This window comes from Cyprinodon tularosa, unplaced genomic scaffold (assembly GCF_016077235.1).
Source record: "Cyprinodon tularosa strain WSP-4 unplaced genomic scaffold, ASM1607723v1 ctg1354, whole genome shotgun sequence".
Classification (NCBI taxonomy): domain Eukaryota; kingdom Metazoa; phylum Chordata; class Actinopteri; order Cyprinodontiformes; family Cyprinodontidae; genus Cyprinodon; species Cyprinodon tularosa.
In genome coordinates, this window is record NW_024038172.1 from 1 (window position 1) to 19,000 (window position 19,000).

The window sequence follows — 19,000 nt, forward strand, 5'->3', positions numbered from 1 at the left end:
TTTTTTGGGGGAACCAAATCACAAAGGAACAATTTCCTTTTTTATAATCATAAATGACTGCAGGAAAGATTTATTAGCTGTGAAAATGTCATGGATAAGCAGTGGTCGGTGCTAAAAACCTTTTTGCATTAAGTAAGAGTATTTTAATAAATTAATCAATCTTTATTGATCTCACATTGGAGAAAAATTTTCTCTGCATTTAACCCTTCCCCATTGGGAGCAGTGGGCTGGCATTGAGCAATCGGGCGTTAAAGGTATTGCTCAGAGACCCAGATTTGCAGTCTGTGGGAGTGGGTCTCAAACCCAGAATCTCAGGATTCCAAGCTCTATGCCCTACCCGCTAGGCCACCACTTGAGCTTATGCTAATAAAACCAAATGAAAAAAAATATTCACATAGTTATTCTAACTTTCCAACCCACACCCTGCTTCTGATGATGTATCAAGTGCAAAAAAAAAAAAAAGCCATAGAGCACAATTTTTTAAGCACAACCCACCAAGAACAAAAATAACCATGTGTGAAAATATATAAAAAGTGTGTGGTAATTAGCTAATTCATTCTGATCTATAATGAACTCATCAACTTTAAAGCCTCAAAACACACCTACAGTACATACATTGAAATGTGACTCAATTAATTTTTTTCACCCTTATTTCTAATCTTTTTCAGCTAACTCTGCTCAGCATCTGTCTGTCTGCAATTTGGTCCTGAAGAGGAGAACTTTTCTTCAGCCTACTAAACACTGTTTTCTTTGGTTCTGGTGTCAATGATGATCAATTTTGGATTATTTTCTTTGTACAATTTCTTAGTAACTTACAATCACTGACTACTATTCCTTTCCAACTGTGTTGTGTTTATTTTGTTGCGCTTTTTAATTTTCCATCTATGTTGCTTTGGGTTTTCTGACATGTAGATGTCAATTTCTTGGTCTACCGACATGTCTCTGCCCCTTATTGTTTTTTTTTCAACCAAGACAATGTTTGTTTTTTTACGTATTGATTTGCTCCTTTGAAGGAGTTTTATAAACGATAGCTATCTTTTTGGGTTGTGTTTTACGTCCATGAGAAATGCAATAATGCAAAAGCTCCTAAGGCCTGCAGGTAAACTGTTACCAGCAGATTAATTTGCAAAGCTAAACTTGTGCAGGTTTTAATTTTGCATAAGTTAACTTGAGGGCGATTCAATTTTGTTAAATATTTTTCCTGCTTGACCTGAGATTAACTGTTTCTTTTTGTGGATATGGTCTCAAAAGTTAGAATGTGTAGGAATATTTTAGATATTAATTTCAAATGTACCTCATATCAGCGCTTTGCTTTGTTTTTGCCATCTGAATCAGTTATGATTCCCAACCCCCATCACCCTAACATGGTGAGCACAGGTTAAAAAGAGCAACTCTACACTGGAGCTGGTCTCTGGCTCAGAAATCCCGATTTAATATGCAAAGGTCACAACAGAAAGGTACAATGCTGAGGGCTGACAGGACTGTTTGGCAGGAGGTTTAGGTTAAAGAGGAGGCAACTGTAAATCTTAGCGCTTTGTTAGTAAATCATTGATTGTGAACGACCAAAAGGTAGGCCACTGTGCAAATGCTGCCTGCATGGACAAGCCTGAACCTGAGCATTGTGAGTGGATCTGATCCTGCAAAATATCAGCTGTTTCTGGTAAATTCTTCCCCTAAAATACACAGTTGTGGTTGCTTAGTTGTAAAAACCAAACAAAAAAAAACATGGCGCATAAGTTTGTTGCATCATAGCTGTTGGTAACTTCAGTTCCAAACCAGCTTGTCAGCTTTTCACTTGGGTGTGTACAACAGGATATGTGTATACGTTTTGATCAAATTGTATCTCATGATTAAAATACGAGTAGTTATTTCACACACTATTATTTTAAAAAGGCAGTAAGAAATAAATTTACCAAAGAAAAGATTGCAGCCAAAAATTGCTGAAATCTTACGACTTTGAGTATAACAGATTGAAACCTTAAGTCAACAAACTCAAAACAATTAACGTCTTTGTAAAGGTAGACCGATCTCTCATTGCAAAACATTTCAGTGACCACAAAAAAAAAAAAAATTAAATCAACAGATTAATTCTATGTTGTGCTTTACCTGTGAAACGATTGCATTTTGGATTGAAACAACAGTGCCAATGTAGAATTTAATGTAATATGCATGTTAAATACTTTGTCATATTCTTTCATAGTGAATTCTAGATTACTTAATGATAAATTTAATCTATAAACCTCTTAGGTTCGTAACTAAAAAGACTAAAAAACTGGGTTAATTTTGAAAGGAGAAATTTTGAAATATTTCTTACTTGGTTTGAGTCTAAATAGCTGGTTCCTTTGGGTATCAGCTTTTTTTTTAATGGTTGTACTAAGCTGAGGTTCCAAATGAGCCTCAGGCTGACTGATTCTAGGGGATAAGTTGACAACAAAGACTGACAGACACTGATGGGTTAGTGGTTTAAGTGACAGGAGGACACTGTTGCAACTTAGCGACTTTTTTTAGACCCCTGCAATATTTTTTTTTCTACAAAACAAAAAGAGACTAGAAAAAGGATTGAACACTTTTTGAGTTTCTTGGTGATTCTCTAATCACTCAGCACTTAATTCAATGAGTACCACTGTGAGCTCCCACCACTTCCAAAGCACTTACAGGTGTCTCTCAGCAGCCTCATCGTGCAGAAAACTGCCTGCATTTAAAGCAAAGAGGAGACCAACTTTACTCAATTTCTGCATAGCAAACATTTCATGCATGAGCAAAACTAATCTCACCCTGGGTGTGATCAGCTGCAGTTTGTATACATAACAAAGTCGCTGTGACTTTTAGGAAAGCAATATTTTCAGGCCACCTTGCTGTGACAGTCGAACCCACATTAAAGAAGTAAGCCATTGTAATGATAAAAGACCCTAATTGTGTTGACTTGACAAAAACTCATTTGTGCTTTAGCAAATACTAATGGAAAACAGGCAAGACTTTTCTAATATAACATTAAAAACAGTCATCTTGAAAAAACTAACTTATTTTTAATAACCTGTAAATAAGATATATCTGAATGAATAATATCAGAGGTGCAAGCAGACGTGCCTCCAAAGGCTAGCCTGCTTGTTTTGAGCTTGTAATTTACTTGCCCTGCTGAAAAATAAATGTGCTAAGTGTACTAAAATTTAGCATACTTTTGTGTACTTGAAGGCACACTAATCATTACTATACTTTAAGTGTGTTTATGATTAGTTAACTTGAAGGATGCTATTTTGGAACAACTAATTTTGTACTAAATATATTTTAATTGTAATTAAATTGTGGACAAGCTCAACTTGAAGTGTATTTAGTGTACTTTGATGTGCTAAAGTGGAACAACTTAAAGTATATTTTGTATACTTTAAGTATATGAGTTTATATGTACTAATATATGCTTAATTAGTCAAATTAAAGTGCACTATGGTTGTATTATAACTACATTAAAAATGATTTGTTAGTGTCTTAAAAATATATAAGCTTTATACTTTTAATATACTCTTACTGTGGTAATAATATGCTTAATTATACTGTTGGCTTATTCCAATTAATTAAAAAAGCATACTTTGCAGTTAATAGTAAATATACTTTATCATTACATTGCTATACTACTTTCTACCTTGCACATTCTTGCAAATGTATTAACAGTATACTAAATGCTGAAAGACTTGTGGATATACTTCCGTGCAGATGAAAAAATATACTTTAATGTATTTGAAACATGTCCAAATTATAGTACATTACCAAATAATATAACTTGTACTATCTCAGAATGTATAAACATTTACATATCGACGTTAACCATTTTCATTATAAAACTTACAACACATTTTCAAATATTGGTACTTTAGTACACTTTGTAGAAATATGTCAATTTCAGGCAGCAGACCTAAACATTACAAATAAACTTTAAAGAAACGCAGAGGAATACTGAACAATGAAAAACAACATTCCTTATTATTGCACCCCTAAACCCTCGCACCATACAAAAACACGCCCACCACACATTATTTTCCTTTTTTTGGCTGAACTGCTCATTGTTACATTTTCGTCTGATGGCCGTGCGCACATCAGAGACACTTGTCTACGGAAAACTCCAGAAGAACAGCGTCTGTTAACCAAACAGAGAGATACTGTAAATTCATAGTATTTTTGAGCAGTACATCAGAAAAGTCTGACAAATTGTATCAGTATGATATACCAGGGTCCATAAGTGCACCAGAAAAAAAAAATTGTCCATTTCAGTTGAATTTAAATAAATCTGATGCATCAAGTGGTTTTATCAGATCTGATCAAAAAAAAATTAAACAAAGTAACAACAAAAATTGTCAGAGATCTCAGAAAAGAAAAAAATTATGAATCCGCAGAAAGAAAGGGAAGAAAAATCCTTAAGTTTCCTTGTTTTTTCCTACCACCCTCCAGGGAACCGGATGGCATTCACATTGGGAACATTCTGCATCAACATCTCTGGTGGAGTCTAGTCCAGTCCATACAATGAACCGCTCAGCTGTAACAGCAGATTCTGCAACTATGTAAAAAAAAAAACAGCCTGCACACAAATGTGCAGAGCAATTACTTCAATTGGAAAATAAATCATGTAATCACCATAATATAAATTGGTTTTTACCAACATTTATACAGACAAAAATATAAAGTAAAAATTATCAATTTACATGTGGTTCACTGTCTAAGAAATCATTATGGTCAGTAGTCAATACTTGTATCTGGAAAAAACAATCAGGACACCTATGAAGGGTTTAATTTTACGTTAACCCCTTGTGGGGGTTTTACAGCAACATCACACAAGATGTAGCTAGCTTGAAAGTGCATTTTCTTTTTTAGAAGAGCACATGGGGGTGTGTTAGCCTCCTTCTCACTGTGCTAATGCATTCAATAAATCAAAAGAGCTAGTAAAATTACATATATTACAAAACATTATATCCTGACTGGTTTTACATCTCAAAAAATATATATATTTCATTCACAGGTTCATGTGAACTCACCAGGATATTCTTCAAAACACATAATACAGCAAATCTTCCTGCTCAAACCGATTACATCTCCTGTTTCTACAATACAAATATAATAATCAAAATCGCGTTTTATACAGATATCTTAAGATTTCAAAACCAAATGGGAATGTTTTGAAAGTTACCTCTCTCCATGCAGACCAAGGCCTTAAAAGAAAAGCACGCTACCTGAGCAGGGAGGAGCCGTGACTACTGCTGTGCAGGTGTGGTGCATTCAAAGTCTATGGGAATTCTGATATCAGTACTGAACCAAAAACTCCCCAAGACTAAAATTCTTGGGAGCTACTACTTTACAGACATCAAGGCCAAACAACTCCACATATCACTCCTATATGCATGAAGTGCTGTCAGCGACTTTTAAATATGTGCACTCACCAATTGGTCTTGTTTGCAGTAGCCCTGCTTTGATCCATTAAACAATACTAATGAAATGTTCTTTTTTGAACACTTGAGACAATTGTAATGTGTTAAGTTTATTTCTTTTGCATTTGGCCAGTATTAACTTTTCTGTTGCAATGTGGGTTATGCTATTTGTTAGATCATAATGTAGCACTGCACCAGCTTTAAACCACTTGCTTTTCAGCAGAACACACCAATTTTGTGCACCTGTACTTTTGAAGTGAACATTTAGTGTTTTTGTTCAATGTGGTTTTGTGTGTAAGATGTATTGTATCATATTTCTTTTTCAAAACTTATTAAACATTACATAACAACTGCAATAATTGCTATCTGTGTACTTTACACACAGCACAAAATTGCATAATAGGGTTTAAGTGCATTTTTGTAGTTATACTATTGAACACTTTCCAAAAGAATTACCTGAAGTACAAGCGTATATAACTTCACTTCATAAATTAGATTCAAATGTAACTTAAAAGCACTCAAACTTAATATTACAGTGTCGATATTAAAATGTGTACTTTTAAAATATGCTTTCAATGTACGTTACAATGACAACTTTGAGCATACAATTTAAATATACAAAAATATATGTAAAAACAAATTTACACAATACGTACACTCTTACAAAATACACATAACTTTCCATTAACGTATCCTTTTTTAATATACAAATTTCTACACAAAGTGTAACATAAGTAGTAATTACAGTTAGAAGTGCGCGTTAAAAGTATTAGCATGAAAGCGTAACAGTTTAGTACACTAATTTATTACAATAAATTTACAAAAAGTACAATTTGTCTCAAGTACAAATTTCAGTAACTATAGGAATATGAATAATCTTTGAAATACAATAAAGCACATTTTTTTTTTACCAGGGTGTGACTGCATAAACACAATAATCACAACGATTTGTGAACATAAGGGCTTAACCATTTAAACAACTGTGTTTACGTAACTTGTCGGACACGATGATCCCAAAATGCACCATTTACCCATAGCCATTCCAAGTGCCATACTTTTTCTTTTTCTCAGTTTTAAGAATAACTTAAAAGACAGTTTGATGTTAAACATGCTTCAAAACACCATTTTTGTGAATGTGGATCATTTTAAAACAGACCAAACACAACCCACTTGAGCATCACACATAATGCCAATGCTTTGGGCGTGCGGCCTAGTGTTTACGGAGCATTGACTTGAATCTCTGAGGTTCTAAGGTTCAAAGCCCCACGCTCCGACAACGGCAAGACCTGCCACTTTGGCACCCACGCGGCAAGGGCGACAGATAGCGTGATACGTCAGAGATGTGTCTGCGCGACGTACACAGATTCGAAATAGACCCTTCAATCCGTCCCCCCACTTGTATTAAAAAAACAACAAAACAAAACACAAAAAAAACACATACGACACAACTCACAGAAAACACAAAAGACTTTTTCAATAAACATTACTGCTTTGCAACAACAACATAAAAACATTACAGATCTAAGACGGGCAATCTAATTTATGTATTAAACTGCAGCTGCTGCTCCGAAGAGATTCTTAACAACATAAACGTTATCCTGTCTCTGACGTTTACGTCTTCTGTAGTTCTTCTAAGGTTTCCAATGGTTACTCTGACAGACAGTAGTGGCGGACAAGTTCCCAATATCCGAGACCCATCGCGACATCAACATAAGAGCTGCCAGCCAAAACCAGAAAAAACTAGTCATAATCACTTGCAATCCTTATTTTCGAAAGCACCACACGTAAATAAACTGGATTCATACATATCACATGCATATTTATTTAGGTTGTCTGTTCGTATGATCGCCGTGGAAAAAAGAGTAGAGACGGTCATGAGAAAGCGTGAAGCAGTTGCCAATGTTATTCAAGGCGAGGAGGCGCAGGGGAATACGGACACTGGCATCTACATTACTTTTATAAATATAATACGACTGTATACACGAACACATTTTCATGGAGTGTTGTTTGAGGAACACTATTACAAGAAATGTGTAGGCTAGACAGTAGGCTAACATTGAACACCGTAATATTAATTCCAAGAACCAAATGGTTAGTTGTTACAAGGTATGACCATGAGAACACAACAAACTTCAAAGCTATACACAATTCACACTACACGGGGCGGAAATTTAAGAATTCTGGGGCCCATAGGCACAAGACAGCACGGCCCTCTGAATTGGAAAGGACAACATATAGAACAGACAACCATTATTACAGATACAGAAATTATTAATAAATAACAAATTTGAGAACTGTCATGTACTTCAATTTGTACTAATGTCACTGTAACTCGAGAAAGAACTCCTCTCTCATATATAATATATATATATATATAACATAATTATAGAATGTTGTTTGATAGTATGATGTGTAGTATAATATACAATAAACACAGCTGCATGTTCACAGAAAAGACATAAGATGTTACAATAGGACAATTGCCTTACAACACGAACAGAACAGTAAATTATTTGATACACTATATAACGTGGCCCTATAGCCATCCACTATGTACACAATAACACACATATTATGCAATGTTATACAAAGCTGACTAAAACATAAGTGAGACGTTGATCAATAACTTCCTTATGTTTTTTTGAACAGTATAAATTTAATTATAAAAGGACTAAAACACCCTGAAAACAACTTATGGTATTTTTTACAGACAGTTAAAAGATACCTGCGAGAGTTTTACTGAAACGGGACTACTGAGCGCAACTGACACTTAGAAGTAATGAGCGAACTGGAAGTGCACTGCGATACACGCTCCAAAAAAGCCCCCAGGACATTGGAGCATGGTCTCTGCAGCTCAGTTTGTCCAAGAAGATTACGGGACAAAAAAAGCCAGCCCACTTTGAGCAGGCTTTATAGGAACAACACAGTGGAAGATGCGACTGAGAAGCACGTCTCCTAGAGCCCATTGCTCCTCTATCTCGAACACATAGGCCATCCCAAAGAGATATTCTGGGACACACGCACCTGCACACAGAGCCAGACAACACTGCTGATGGCCAGTACCACAAGTGGAGTTCTACAGAGTCCTGACACACATAGACACAAACAACTTTCTTCATTATGAGGCCATTTATTGTAAGCCATGTAAAATACATTATTTACAAACTTTAGGTTCATTGTATAATGTTAAAAGGACTTTGCTGTACGTGATTTTCTGTTCTGTTTACAGCCTGCACATTAAAGTCAGATCCATTTTAAATAAAACCAATTTTTTTTATCACACAGTCCAGTGGCATGTCTTCTGAAGTGGGGTACTTGTAACCAATACATGTTATTCTCTTGCAATACACCGGGCAATTCTATGACCTGCATAGGGTATGACATAGCTTGAGTAATTAGCCCTAATAGGGCCTCGGGATCCACGTTGCACTAGACAACGATTCGCAGCAAATAAACTGACTGCTACGACAAAAAACGAAGCATAGCTCTGACACAAACGTTGTGTTGAAAGAAGAGAACCAAGAAGATAGAAGAGCAGAAAAGATGTTAAAATCCGAAAAAGGATCTAGGAATTTACCGGGGCAAACATTTAAGTTAGACACAACCAGGACACAACCGGTATGGATGTCAAACTCAGCATTGTTACAACATTACTGGATCCCATATAAAGTCCAAACACATGAGTGGGAGCACCGTTGAGTGAGCGCCTAAAACATCACAAAACATTCAAGCTACAAGTCTTGGAGTCTCATGTGCAGTCACAGAATGGATAGGGTTCAGAGCTGCAGAATCTAAAAGCCAGCAAACACATGCGGACACACCTAATCCGTACAAGTAGCAATTGATCCAACGGGACTCTGGATCCGCTAAGTTTAGCAACTGCGTAACCAGCGCAAAGTGCCTAACAACCACTCACGCATGTACAAGGCAACTATTATAACTACTGGCTAAAAGTGTTTCAAAGATGTAGACAAAAAAACAAAAAAAAAAAAACAAAAATAAACAAAAAAAATAAAAAAAACAAAAAAAAAAAAAAAAACAAACCTAAATTAAAAACTAAAAAAAAAACCATAAAACCAAAAAAAAAAAACACAAAAACACAATTAGTAACCGTTAACTGCCAACCCCTCACGGTTTCTCACCTATTTGAAGCATATTTCCGCTGCGTTTTATATATCTTCCCGTAGAACAGAACCCAACTTGAGAGAAAGAAACAAATAAAGGCTATAAAATAACAACCGTAGCACTCTATTAACTTTAACCAGAAGGAAAATGCAGGCAACACTCTCCTACAAGACATTGACATACGTGAGAAGTCTATTCGGAAGAAAAATAAAAACATCAAAAAGCGAATCGAGCTAACGCTTCGAACCCAAGGCATAGCCGAACGACTCATTTATCTCGGATGCTGGTCTCCATGGTTTAAGCCTCCAGTCAGAAAGCGTGGAAAGTTTAACAATTTTCTCTATGATTGTTCACACATGGAGCGACAGATGTGTTGAGCTCTAGTTACAGCCCACAATACAGCAACGGTTATACCATAGTGATGAAATCAGCTTAAGGTGAAAATTAATCAAATTAACACAACGGGTTTATTGGAGAGGGAGTACAACACATGATAGCGAGATAGTCTAATAGGCAGATTAGTATGAGCCCTTTAAAAGACGCATTCAACATGGCGGGCGACAGCGAAGACACTTACATCACGACACCAAGCCCTATAGACAACTGTCCCCAACCACAGTTTCAGACAACCTAATCTGTGCCCCTGGCCCCCGGGTGCAGCACAATGGCATCCCACTGCTTTCCCCAGGGGAAGGGTGAAATTCAGAGAGTTAATTCATTTGGCTCTGTACATGTGACAGTTAATGACAATTAAAACACTGGAAGAATATATATATATAGTTCCTGTTCACAGACATTTTAGGTTTACTGTTCCAAACATCTCAATGTAGAGGATGAGAGTCTCCTATCCAAGTCTCTCCCCAGGTGGATCAAGCTCACTCATCCATCTCTAAGGGCGTGCCTACCCCCCTGGGGAGAAAGCGTGATATTTTTTCAGCTGCTTGTACCAAGATCATCCTCTTTCGTCATGCGTCATATCTATGAGGTGATAGTGAGGGTAAGGACCAGTAATTAAGAGTCTTTACCATTTTGCCATACTCTCTCTTTACCAAAAAAAACTGGTATGGTAACTAACACATCCCTGACCGATGGCTCCACCAGACGAACCAGCAGACACCCTCACAACTCACTTGTGCCCCCGCTGTAATCTGTCCAATTCCTCCACTTCCAGCGTATCCCAGCTGGGGACGTGACAGCTCCTCCCCTATCTAACCCGACTGTCTTAGCACTTGTGGCCGAAGTTCAAAGATATACAACAAAGTCAATCATTCAGACCTCGACCTAGGGTGTCCCCTGGTGACAATAGCTCTGATTGACGTCAAGGGCCTTATATGAACTGGCCACAGAAGTCCAACATAATACCAACTTTGGTTCAAATTTGGGGTCCTTTCCTCTCAATCACACCCCTCCCGGTCTCCCAGTTCATTTCCCATGTGTATGTTTAAAGTCCCCCAGTGGTTTGATTCCCTTGAAGTAGCACTAATCATACAGTTTTGGGTATTTTATTAGTCATCAGAAGGGAGTTTTGAACCTTTCTTTCCTATCACCCAGAGATGTGTCCTTAGGACACTACCAGGGCAATTAAGCTCCAGGTCAACATAGTTTCTGGATATCCAGGCTCTGAATCCCTCCACCATGTTAAGATCGCGGTTCAAGGAGGGCAGGTCTTACAACTTACAATTTAATAAGTATGGATAAAAAAAGAAACTCTGTCATAGAAAACGTTTTGTTACTAGCCTGCAAAACTCTCAACCAAATACCGTCAAACACAATTTACTGTTTCTCTGCACAAGCAAATAAGGAAAAGTTTCGGACATATTTTTGGACGGAAAAGCAAACAGCAAGGCATATGGTAAAGAAAATCAAACATGCACAGCTTTAACATATGTTTTCCTGCACATAGGAAAATAATACATTTGAAATCCATACCTACTGTGAGACAAACTGGAGGTAAAACATGATGAAAAGTAACATATATCAATACGCAAAGTTTGTAGATATTTTTTGTGATCACATTCCCACCCCATTTTACATATAAATAACGTATTCTAACACGTGGAGTCATCCGCGTCCAACAACTGTTATTTCCCTTTGAACACTACACATGAAAATAGGAACTTATACATTAAAAATGTCTACATTTTCACCTTTATTTTGACATACTTCTAATTTATACACCTCAAAACACAAACCTAAAGAACATAGAGAAAAAAAGACAGAAATCACTGCTCCTGTGTGATACTAATAAAAAGCCCTAGAAACGCTAAAAAAACTTTTTCTACACAACAGTTTGTAATTCATACAACAAAATAAGGCGGTTAGAAAGTGTAACTCAATTTTGCATAGTAAGACTAAGGGAATAATGCGGACCCCTCGCTTACCATAAACCAGTGTTTGAACACCAAAACGGATTTGTAATAATAAAAACTCGGTAAAATTTGAATCATACACCTGTTGTCAAGCATTTTTCAAGCTGCACACATACACACAAACAAAATCAAAATCTGTAGATCAGACCATAAGATTACACTCAAACAGGTTGGACTTGTTGAAGTTTGCTTTTTTCACCTACATTGTTTGAGCCACACTCTTCTAACTTCCCCATGGGCGGTGTCAAACTTCATCAAAGGCAGGGACAAGCATGTTTGTGTGGCACGTGAGTTGAGCATGTTGACACAGACAAGACAAGCTGTGCCCTGAAGGTTTTTTAAGAACACTTACCGTAACACCACTGAACCGGTGCATCCAACAACAGCAAAATTGTGTGACCAAACAACTCCTGAAAGAAAAGTTTGCGACTGTTAATTACACTGCAGTTTCCTCAGAAAGCACTGGTTGAGAAGAAGTTATTCCATCGAGAACTACAAACTAAACACACGTTTCACTGTACAAATCCAGTATTAGGGTCGATGTGCAAAGAGTTTAGGAGGCCTTCAGATAAAACACAACAATAGATATCCCCCACTAATTAGCCGAATAGCTTCTCTGAACACATCTATGTCTGTTGAAGATTTATCCACAACAACAGCATTATACACCTCCCATCGAATGTTCAACATCTGATACAAGCATCTGATGTAAATCCTTTGTGTCTTCATGATTCGATGCAAGAGGAGAGAGGAAGACATATAATACCATTCCAGATCTCTTCTATAGATTAACCTCTCGGCTGAACAGAAATCACACTTGTTAGCACATTGCTCTCCTTATCTCTCTCCATGTGGTGTTCTCCTCTTAAGACTATCTTGATACACTCTTCTTCTCCTCTGGCATTCAATAGCCTGCCAGTGGGGACAAAGAAAAAAAGACATGGGATGAATTTCCTTCAGCTCCAGCCGTGTATCTGCAGCAAGAGCGAGTGAGCAAAAAATGCAAGTCCCTTCGTGCTCCTGTGGGAACGAGCGGATCCCCAACACCTCCAACTGCTTTTTGCCTCCCTATGCAGAAACACAAATCACAGCATTTGAGTTTTGCGGATAACATACAGGAAGACAACAGCCCAATCTATTAATTCCTGATCCAAGCTAACTCTCCAATCCATCCTGTTCACCTCTCACCATTTTACCTCCTCCCTCGTCTACATCTATATCTCCCACATTCTCATCCTAGCAGCTCTCAAGTATTGTTAAACAGATCCCTGCATCAATGAATTCGACTGACTGCATCACCAGCCTCTGCTTTCATTCGCTGCCCCCTCCTTCCTTCCTCTCTCTTTCCTCGTTATCACTGCCCTGCCCTCCTCTTCACCCACCTCACCCACATCCTGCAGTTCGACCCCCTTCGCAACTACGTCCCATTTCCTCACTTTGCAGGCTCAATAGCTATTAATTCTGCAATAAGACTGCAGAGCAAGCACTGGCAGACAGGCAGATGTGAACGCCAGACATGAGGAAGAGGACTAGAGCAGCATTTGGAGGACCTATTGATCACTTACAGGCCTCTGAAGGAGGAAGACATTTGTTTCTAAACAAAGCGCGAGTGCAACGGATGATGCAACTTACACTGATGAACCCATTTATGATTAAAATAGAAGGAGAGAATCAGTAAGGGGTAAAATAAAGGGTTTGCAGAAAACAAAAGTATATTGTCCACTACTCCATGTAAATCAGCCTTTTTAAGAAACACTAAACTATGGAAGAGATGTGACACATTAGTTATATTTATTTTTATACAGCCTGCTTTGGTACTATAGGCCACCTAATGGACTTACAAGAACAAGAGCAAAGAAATAAACACCTCAGTGCTTTTCATCTCCAGACATAATTTATCAGCAGTGATTTTTTTTTGTTCTATGTAAATCTAACTTCATCATTACACAGCTCACAACAGTGATACAGTTTTATCTTTACGAAAATAAATATCCCTTGCTAAGATTTCAGTAGTATATTCAACACAAAAAGCACGGCACAATTCGTCCAGACTATAAAACTAAATAAAAATACAGAAAAAACGAAAAATAAAAACAAGAACAAAAACAGAAACACGAGACCAAAAAAGATAAAAAAAGACAAATTAACATGGGGGGAACGCGCACCCCCACCCGCCTCACCCACTAAACACCCTCCCCCCAGGCGCTGCGCCCCCCCCTCTACCCCCCAGAGCCTTCACAGCGACCCCTGCCCCGCCCCTCACCCCCCACCCCCTACTCCTCTCACCTGGCCAGCCCGACCCAAGAACCCGCGTCCCCCTCTCGCCACCCCCCCCCCGCCCCCCGCCCCCAAGATCCTCGACTACCGCCACCCCCCGTTCACCACAATCCTGCCCCCACCCACCCCGACGCCGCCGCCCCCGAAACCCCCGCCACCCGGCCACAAGACCCGCCCCTGACCCCCACCCTGCCGCCTCCCCCCGCTCCGCCCGATCCCGGACCCCCACTCCCACCTCACTCGCCCCAGTCCCGACTCCCCTCCCCACCCGACCCCCCCGCCCTACCCCCTGCTGCACCCCCAACCACCCCCCATGCCCTCCAGTCCGCCCTCCTCCCCACGCCCCCCGCCCCCAACCGCCCACCGGCCGACCCCAACGGCAGGCTACCGGACCCTCGCCTACCCCCCCCCCGTCCCCTACGGTCCCCCCCTCCCCGGCTCCCCACCCCCTAACCCCCCCCGCTGCACGGCCGACCCCCGTTGCGCCTCCCACCCTCCCCCCACGACCCTCTTCCTCGCAACTCCCCCAGGCCCTTCCGCCCCCCCACCCTTCACCCCGACCACCTCCCCCCCCCCACCCCCCGCACAGCACTACCCGACGCCAACCCCCCCACCTCCGTCGTCCTCTCCTTCGCCGCCGCTCACCCCCCCAATTCCCAACCCCCACCGCACCCCCCCACACACACCCCAATCACTACACCAACCCCCCCACCCTACCCCTCCCACCCGCTCTCAACACTCCCCCGCCGCCCCCCCCCACCCCCCCGCCCCCCCCCCACACACACCTTCGCCTCACACCCCCCCACAACCTCACCCATCCCGCCCCACACTCGCTGACACCCCCCCCCCCGCCCCCCCCCCCCCCAATCCACCCTCCGCCCACCCACCCTACCCCCCTCCCCCTCCCCCTCAGCCTCCCCCCCCCTCCCCCACCCAAACCACTCACCCGCTCCACACCCCCCAACCTACCGACCCCCCCCCTCCCTCGTCCCCCCCCCCTCCACCCATCTCCCTCGCCCCCCCCCCCCCGCCCCCTCCCCCCCCCCTATCGCCCTACCCCCCCGTCGCCCCCCCCCCTCCCCCCTCGATTACGCACCCCGACCACCCCCCTAGATCCCTCGTTCCCCCCATCCCTCTCCCCCGACGATTCCCCCACACCCCCCCTCCCTCCCCCTCCCCTCCCCCCCAGCCACCCTACTCCCCCCTCCCTTCACCCCCCCATCCCCCGTCCGCCCCCTACATTTCCTCCCCCCCCCCCACCCCGTAAACCCCTGGCTTGTTGGACGCGCCCACCCCCCCGCCGCCCCCTCCCCCCACCACGTAGCCCCCCCCCCTCTCCCCCCAACACCTTCACCCCCCCCTCCCCGCCCCCCCGCACCCGACCTTCACCGCCACCCCACCTCTCCGTCGCCCTCCCCTACCCCACCCCTCCAAGACCCCTATCATACCCTCCACCTCCCCCCCCTCCCCCCCTCCCGCCGCCCTACCCCCACCCGTACCTCCCACCTCCGCCCTCCCCGCCCCCTGCCCCCGGCCCCTTTCCCTTCTCCCCCACCACCACCCTCCGCCCCCGCCCCCGTACTCCCCCCCTCCTCGACCTCCCCTCAACTCCCACCACCCTTACAACCCCCCACCCCCCCCCCCACCCCGGCCTCCCCACTACCACCAACCCCCCTCCCCACAGGCCTATCCGCTCCCACCTCGTAGTAGCCTACCCTCCGCCCGCCCACCCCCCCCCAATCCGCCCCCCACCTCCCCCCCCCAACCCACTCCTCACGTCTCCCCCCGCCTCGGGCCCCCCCCTCTCCCCCTCCCTCGGCCCCACCCCGCTGCATGCACCCCAACCCACCCTTCGCTACCCCCCTCTCGCCCCCCCCCTCAAACCGCCCCTTCTCCCGGCCTCCGCACCCCCCTTCACCCCCCCCCGCCCCCCCCCCCGCGCCCCCCCTTCCCCCTCCTCCCCCCATCCCCCACCCCCGCCCCCCCAATTACCCCCCCACCACCCCACCCACCCCCTCCACCTCCCTCCTCCCCTCCGCCTCCCTCCTCCACACCCACCCCCCCCCCCACCCCCCCGCCCTAGGGTATATACCCATTCTCCGCCCCACCAAACACATATAAACCCCCCCAAGCTCCCTTGCCCCCCCCCCCCCCCCCCCCCCCCCCCCTCTCCGCCTCTGCCCCACATCCTCCCCCCATCCTATCACACTCCTTCCCCGATGCCCCCCCCCCCATCCTCTCCGCTCGCTGCGCGATTCACTCGCCCCCCCCCCCCCTTACGCCCCCCACCCTCCCCCCCCCCCCCAACCCCTCGCCCCCCCATCCTCCTCCTCCGCCCCCCCGCCACGCCCCGCCCCCCCACCCCCTCCTTCCGCCCCTCCCCCCGGCCCCCCCCCGCTCACCCACCCTTCATACCATTCCGCCCCCACCGCCCCCCCCCCCCTCTCCCCCCACCAACCTCACTCTTCCCCCCACCCCATCTTCCCCCACCCCGCACCCCTTCCAAAACTTCAAGCCCCCCACCCCCCACCCAGTCCCCTTCCACCCCCCCCTGCCCCCCGCCAACGCACTTCCCCTTTCGCCCAACACTCCCTCCCGCCTCCCCCCCCCTTCCCTCCGCACCCTCCTCCCCCCCACCTCCCCCCACCGGCCATCCATCTACCTTCCCCTCCCTAGCCCATCTCTGCCCCCCCCCCACTCCCCCTTCACCCCCACCCCCCCCCCCGTGCACCCTCGCACCCCCCCGCCCCACGCCGCGCCCGCACTCCCAGCCCACCTCTCGTGCACACCCGCCTCCCCCCCCCTCCATACTCACCATCCCACATCCCCCCCCTCATCTCCCTCGCCACGACCTCCCCCCCCCCCGATCCTCCCCTCGTCCTCCCCCCCCCGCCCTCACCCCGCTCACCCCCCTGTCCCACCCTCATACACCCCCACATCCCCTTCCCCCCTCTCCCTCGTCTCCCCCCCCACTACGCCCCGCCCCCTTCCGTCCCCTGGTCTCCCCCCCCCCCTCCCCCCGCCCCGCAAGCCCTCCCACCCCTGCCCACCCCCTCCCACCTCCCCCTCCCCAGCCCTCCCCACCCCACCCCCGTTCCCCGTCGCCCCCCACCCTCACCTCCTACCCTACCCTCCGCCCTACGCCCCCCCCCGCCGCGCAACCCACACCACTGCACACCCCTCCCCCGCCCCCCACCCCCCCGCCCCCCCCACCCATACGCCCCCCCCCAACTCCTCTACGCTCCATCCCCTTCATCCAAACCCAATCCCGCCACCACCCCCGCCCACCCTCCCAACCCTCCCGACCCCTCCTCGCTCCCGATCGTCTCCTGCCTACCCCCCCCACTCCCCCCCCACAACATTTCACACCCCCCATGTGCCCCCCCTACCCTCCTGCCACATCCACCCCCCTCCCCCCACCCCCAATCCCCCCCCCCCCCCCCCCAACCAGCCCCCCCCGCCCTCCCCTCTCCCGCCCCCCCCCCACCCTCCACCCCCCCCCGCTTGCTCCCCCCCCCCCCCCCCGCTCTTCCACCGCCCTGTGGCCGACCATCCGACCCGCCCCTCACCCCCTTCCCCCCAAAGCCCATCACCTACCCCCCGCCGCCCCTCGCCCTCCCACCCTCCCCCGCCCCTGCGCGTCCCTCCCACCCCCCCCTATACCCGCCCCCCTCCTCCCTCCCATCCCGGTCGCGACCCCTAACGCCTCTTCTCCTCATACGCCAATACCACCCCGCCCCCGCCCCCCTCTCCCCCCTCCCTATGCTCTCCACCCCGCCCCCCTCCCCCTCCCCACCCCCAGCTGCCCCCCCAACCCCCCACGACCACATGCCCGCTCCACCCCCCCCAGCACCGCCACTCCCCCCCCCCTCGCGCCCACCCTCCCACCCCCCAGCACCCACCCCCCTCCCACTCCCCCACCTCCACCCACCCCCCCCCCCCCCGCGGACGCGTCCCCCCCCTTCCTCGCCCCCTCCCCACCCAGGTCGCCCCCTTAGCCCGCCCCACCCCTCGACCCCCCACCCCCCCCCCCGCTCCCCCAACCTCAATCCCCCGCCCAACCCCCTAACACCTCGCCCCCCCACCACACCGTCCCCCCGACCCCGCCCCCTCCCCCCCCCGCCCTCCCCCTCCTACCCCCACGCGGATCCACCCGACCCCACTCTCGCCAAATAAAACGCCCTCCCTTCATCTACCCCTCTCCACCCACCCCCACCCCACCGGCCGCACCCCCCCTACCGGACACTCCCACCCCCGCCCCCACCTCCTCCCCCCTCGCCCCCCCCACGCCCGCCCTCCCGGCCCGCGTGTGTGTCGGCACCTCCGCCCTTTCTCGCCCACCAGTCGCCCACCACCCTCCCCCATCCTACCGCCTATACCGCCAATACTTCCTCCCCCACCCCCGCCCCTCCACCCCTAGGCATCCTCCAGCACCCTTTCCCCACAACGCCTCCTATCGACCGTCCGGCTAGTTTTTGGAATTTTTACCCTCCCCGCCCCCCCCCGCACCCCCCAACACCCCCCATCACCTCATCCACCTCCCACCCCCCGGCCCCACCCCGACATGTACCACCCCCGCCCCACCCCTCCCCCGCCACTCCCTCACCCCCAAACCCCCCCCCCCTAGCCCCCTCCCAACCACCTCCTCCGTGACCTCCCCCTCATACCCCAATATTTTCCCACCCCCATCCCTCGTCTTCCCCAACGCCCCCCTCCCCTTCAACCCCCCCCAACTCCCCTTTCTCCCCCCTCCGGAAGCCCCCCCCACACCCCCCCCGTCTCCCCAGCTCATCGCCCCCCGTCTAACCCCCCCTTTCC

The 19,000-nt window shown here is 47.1% G+C and overlaps 1 protein-coding gene and 1 long non-coding RNA gene across 2 annotated transcripts; one reads left to right on the forward strand and one right to left on the reverse strand.

The window, feature by feature from the left end:
- Window positions 1-3,940: 3,940 nt before the first annotated feature.
- LOC119778592 lies at window positions 3,941-5,037 on the reverse strand. The gene is made up of 3 exons (XR_005280091.1): window positions 5,022-5,037; window positions 4,431-4,567; window positions 3,941-4,129 (listed from the first exon to the last, which is right to left on the reverse strand). It is a non-coding gene; the product is annotated as an uncharacterized LOC119778592 (long non-coding RNA).
- Window positions 5,038-14,495: 9,458 nt separating this feature from the next.
- Window positions 14,496-16,265, forward strand: LOC119778595 (basic proline-rich protein-like). Its single transcript, XM_038277914.1, has 2 exons — window positions 14,496-15,302; window positions 15,618-16,265. Exons 1-2 carry the CDS (start codon window positions 14,496-14,498, stop codon window positions 16,263-16,265), a joined length of 1,455 nt encoding a protein of 484 aa, XP_038133842.1.
- Window positions 16,266-19,000: the final 2,735 nt, after the last annotated feature.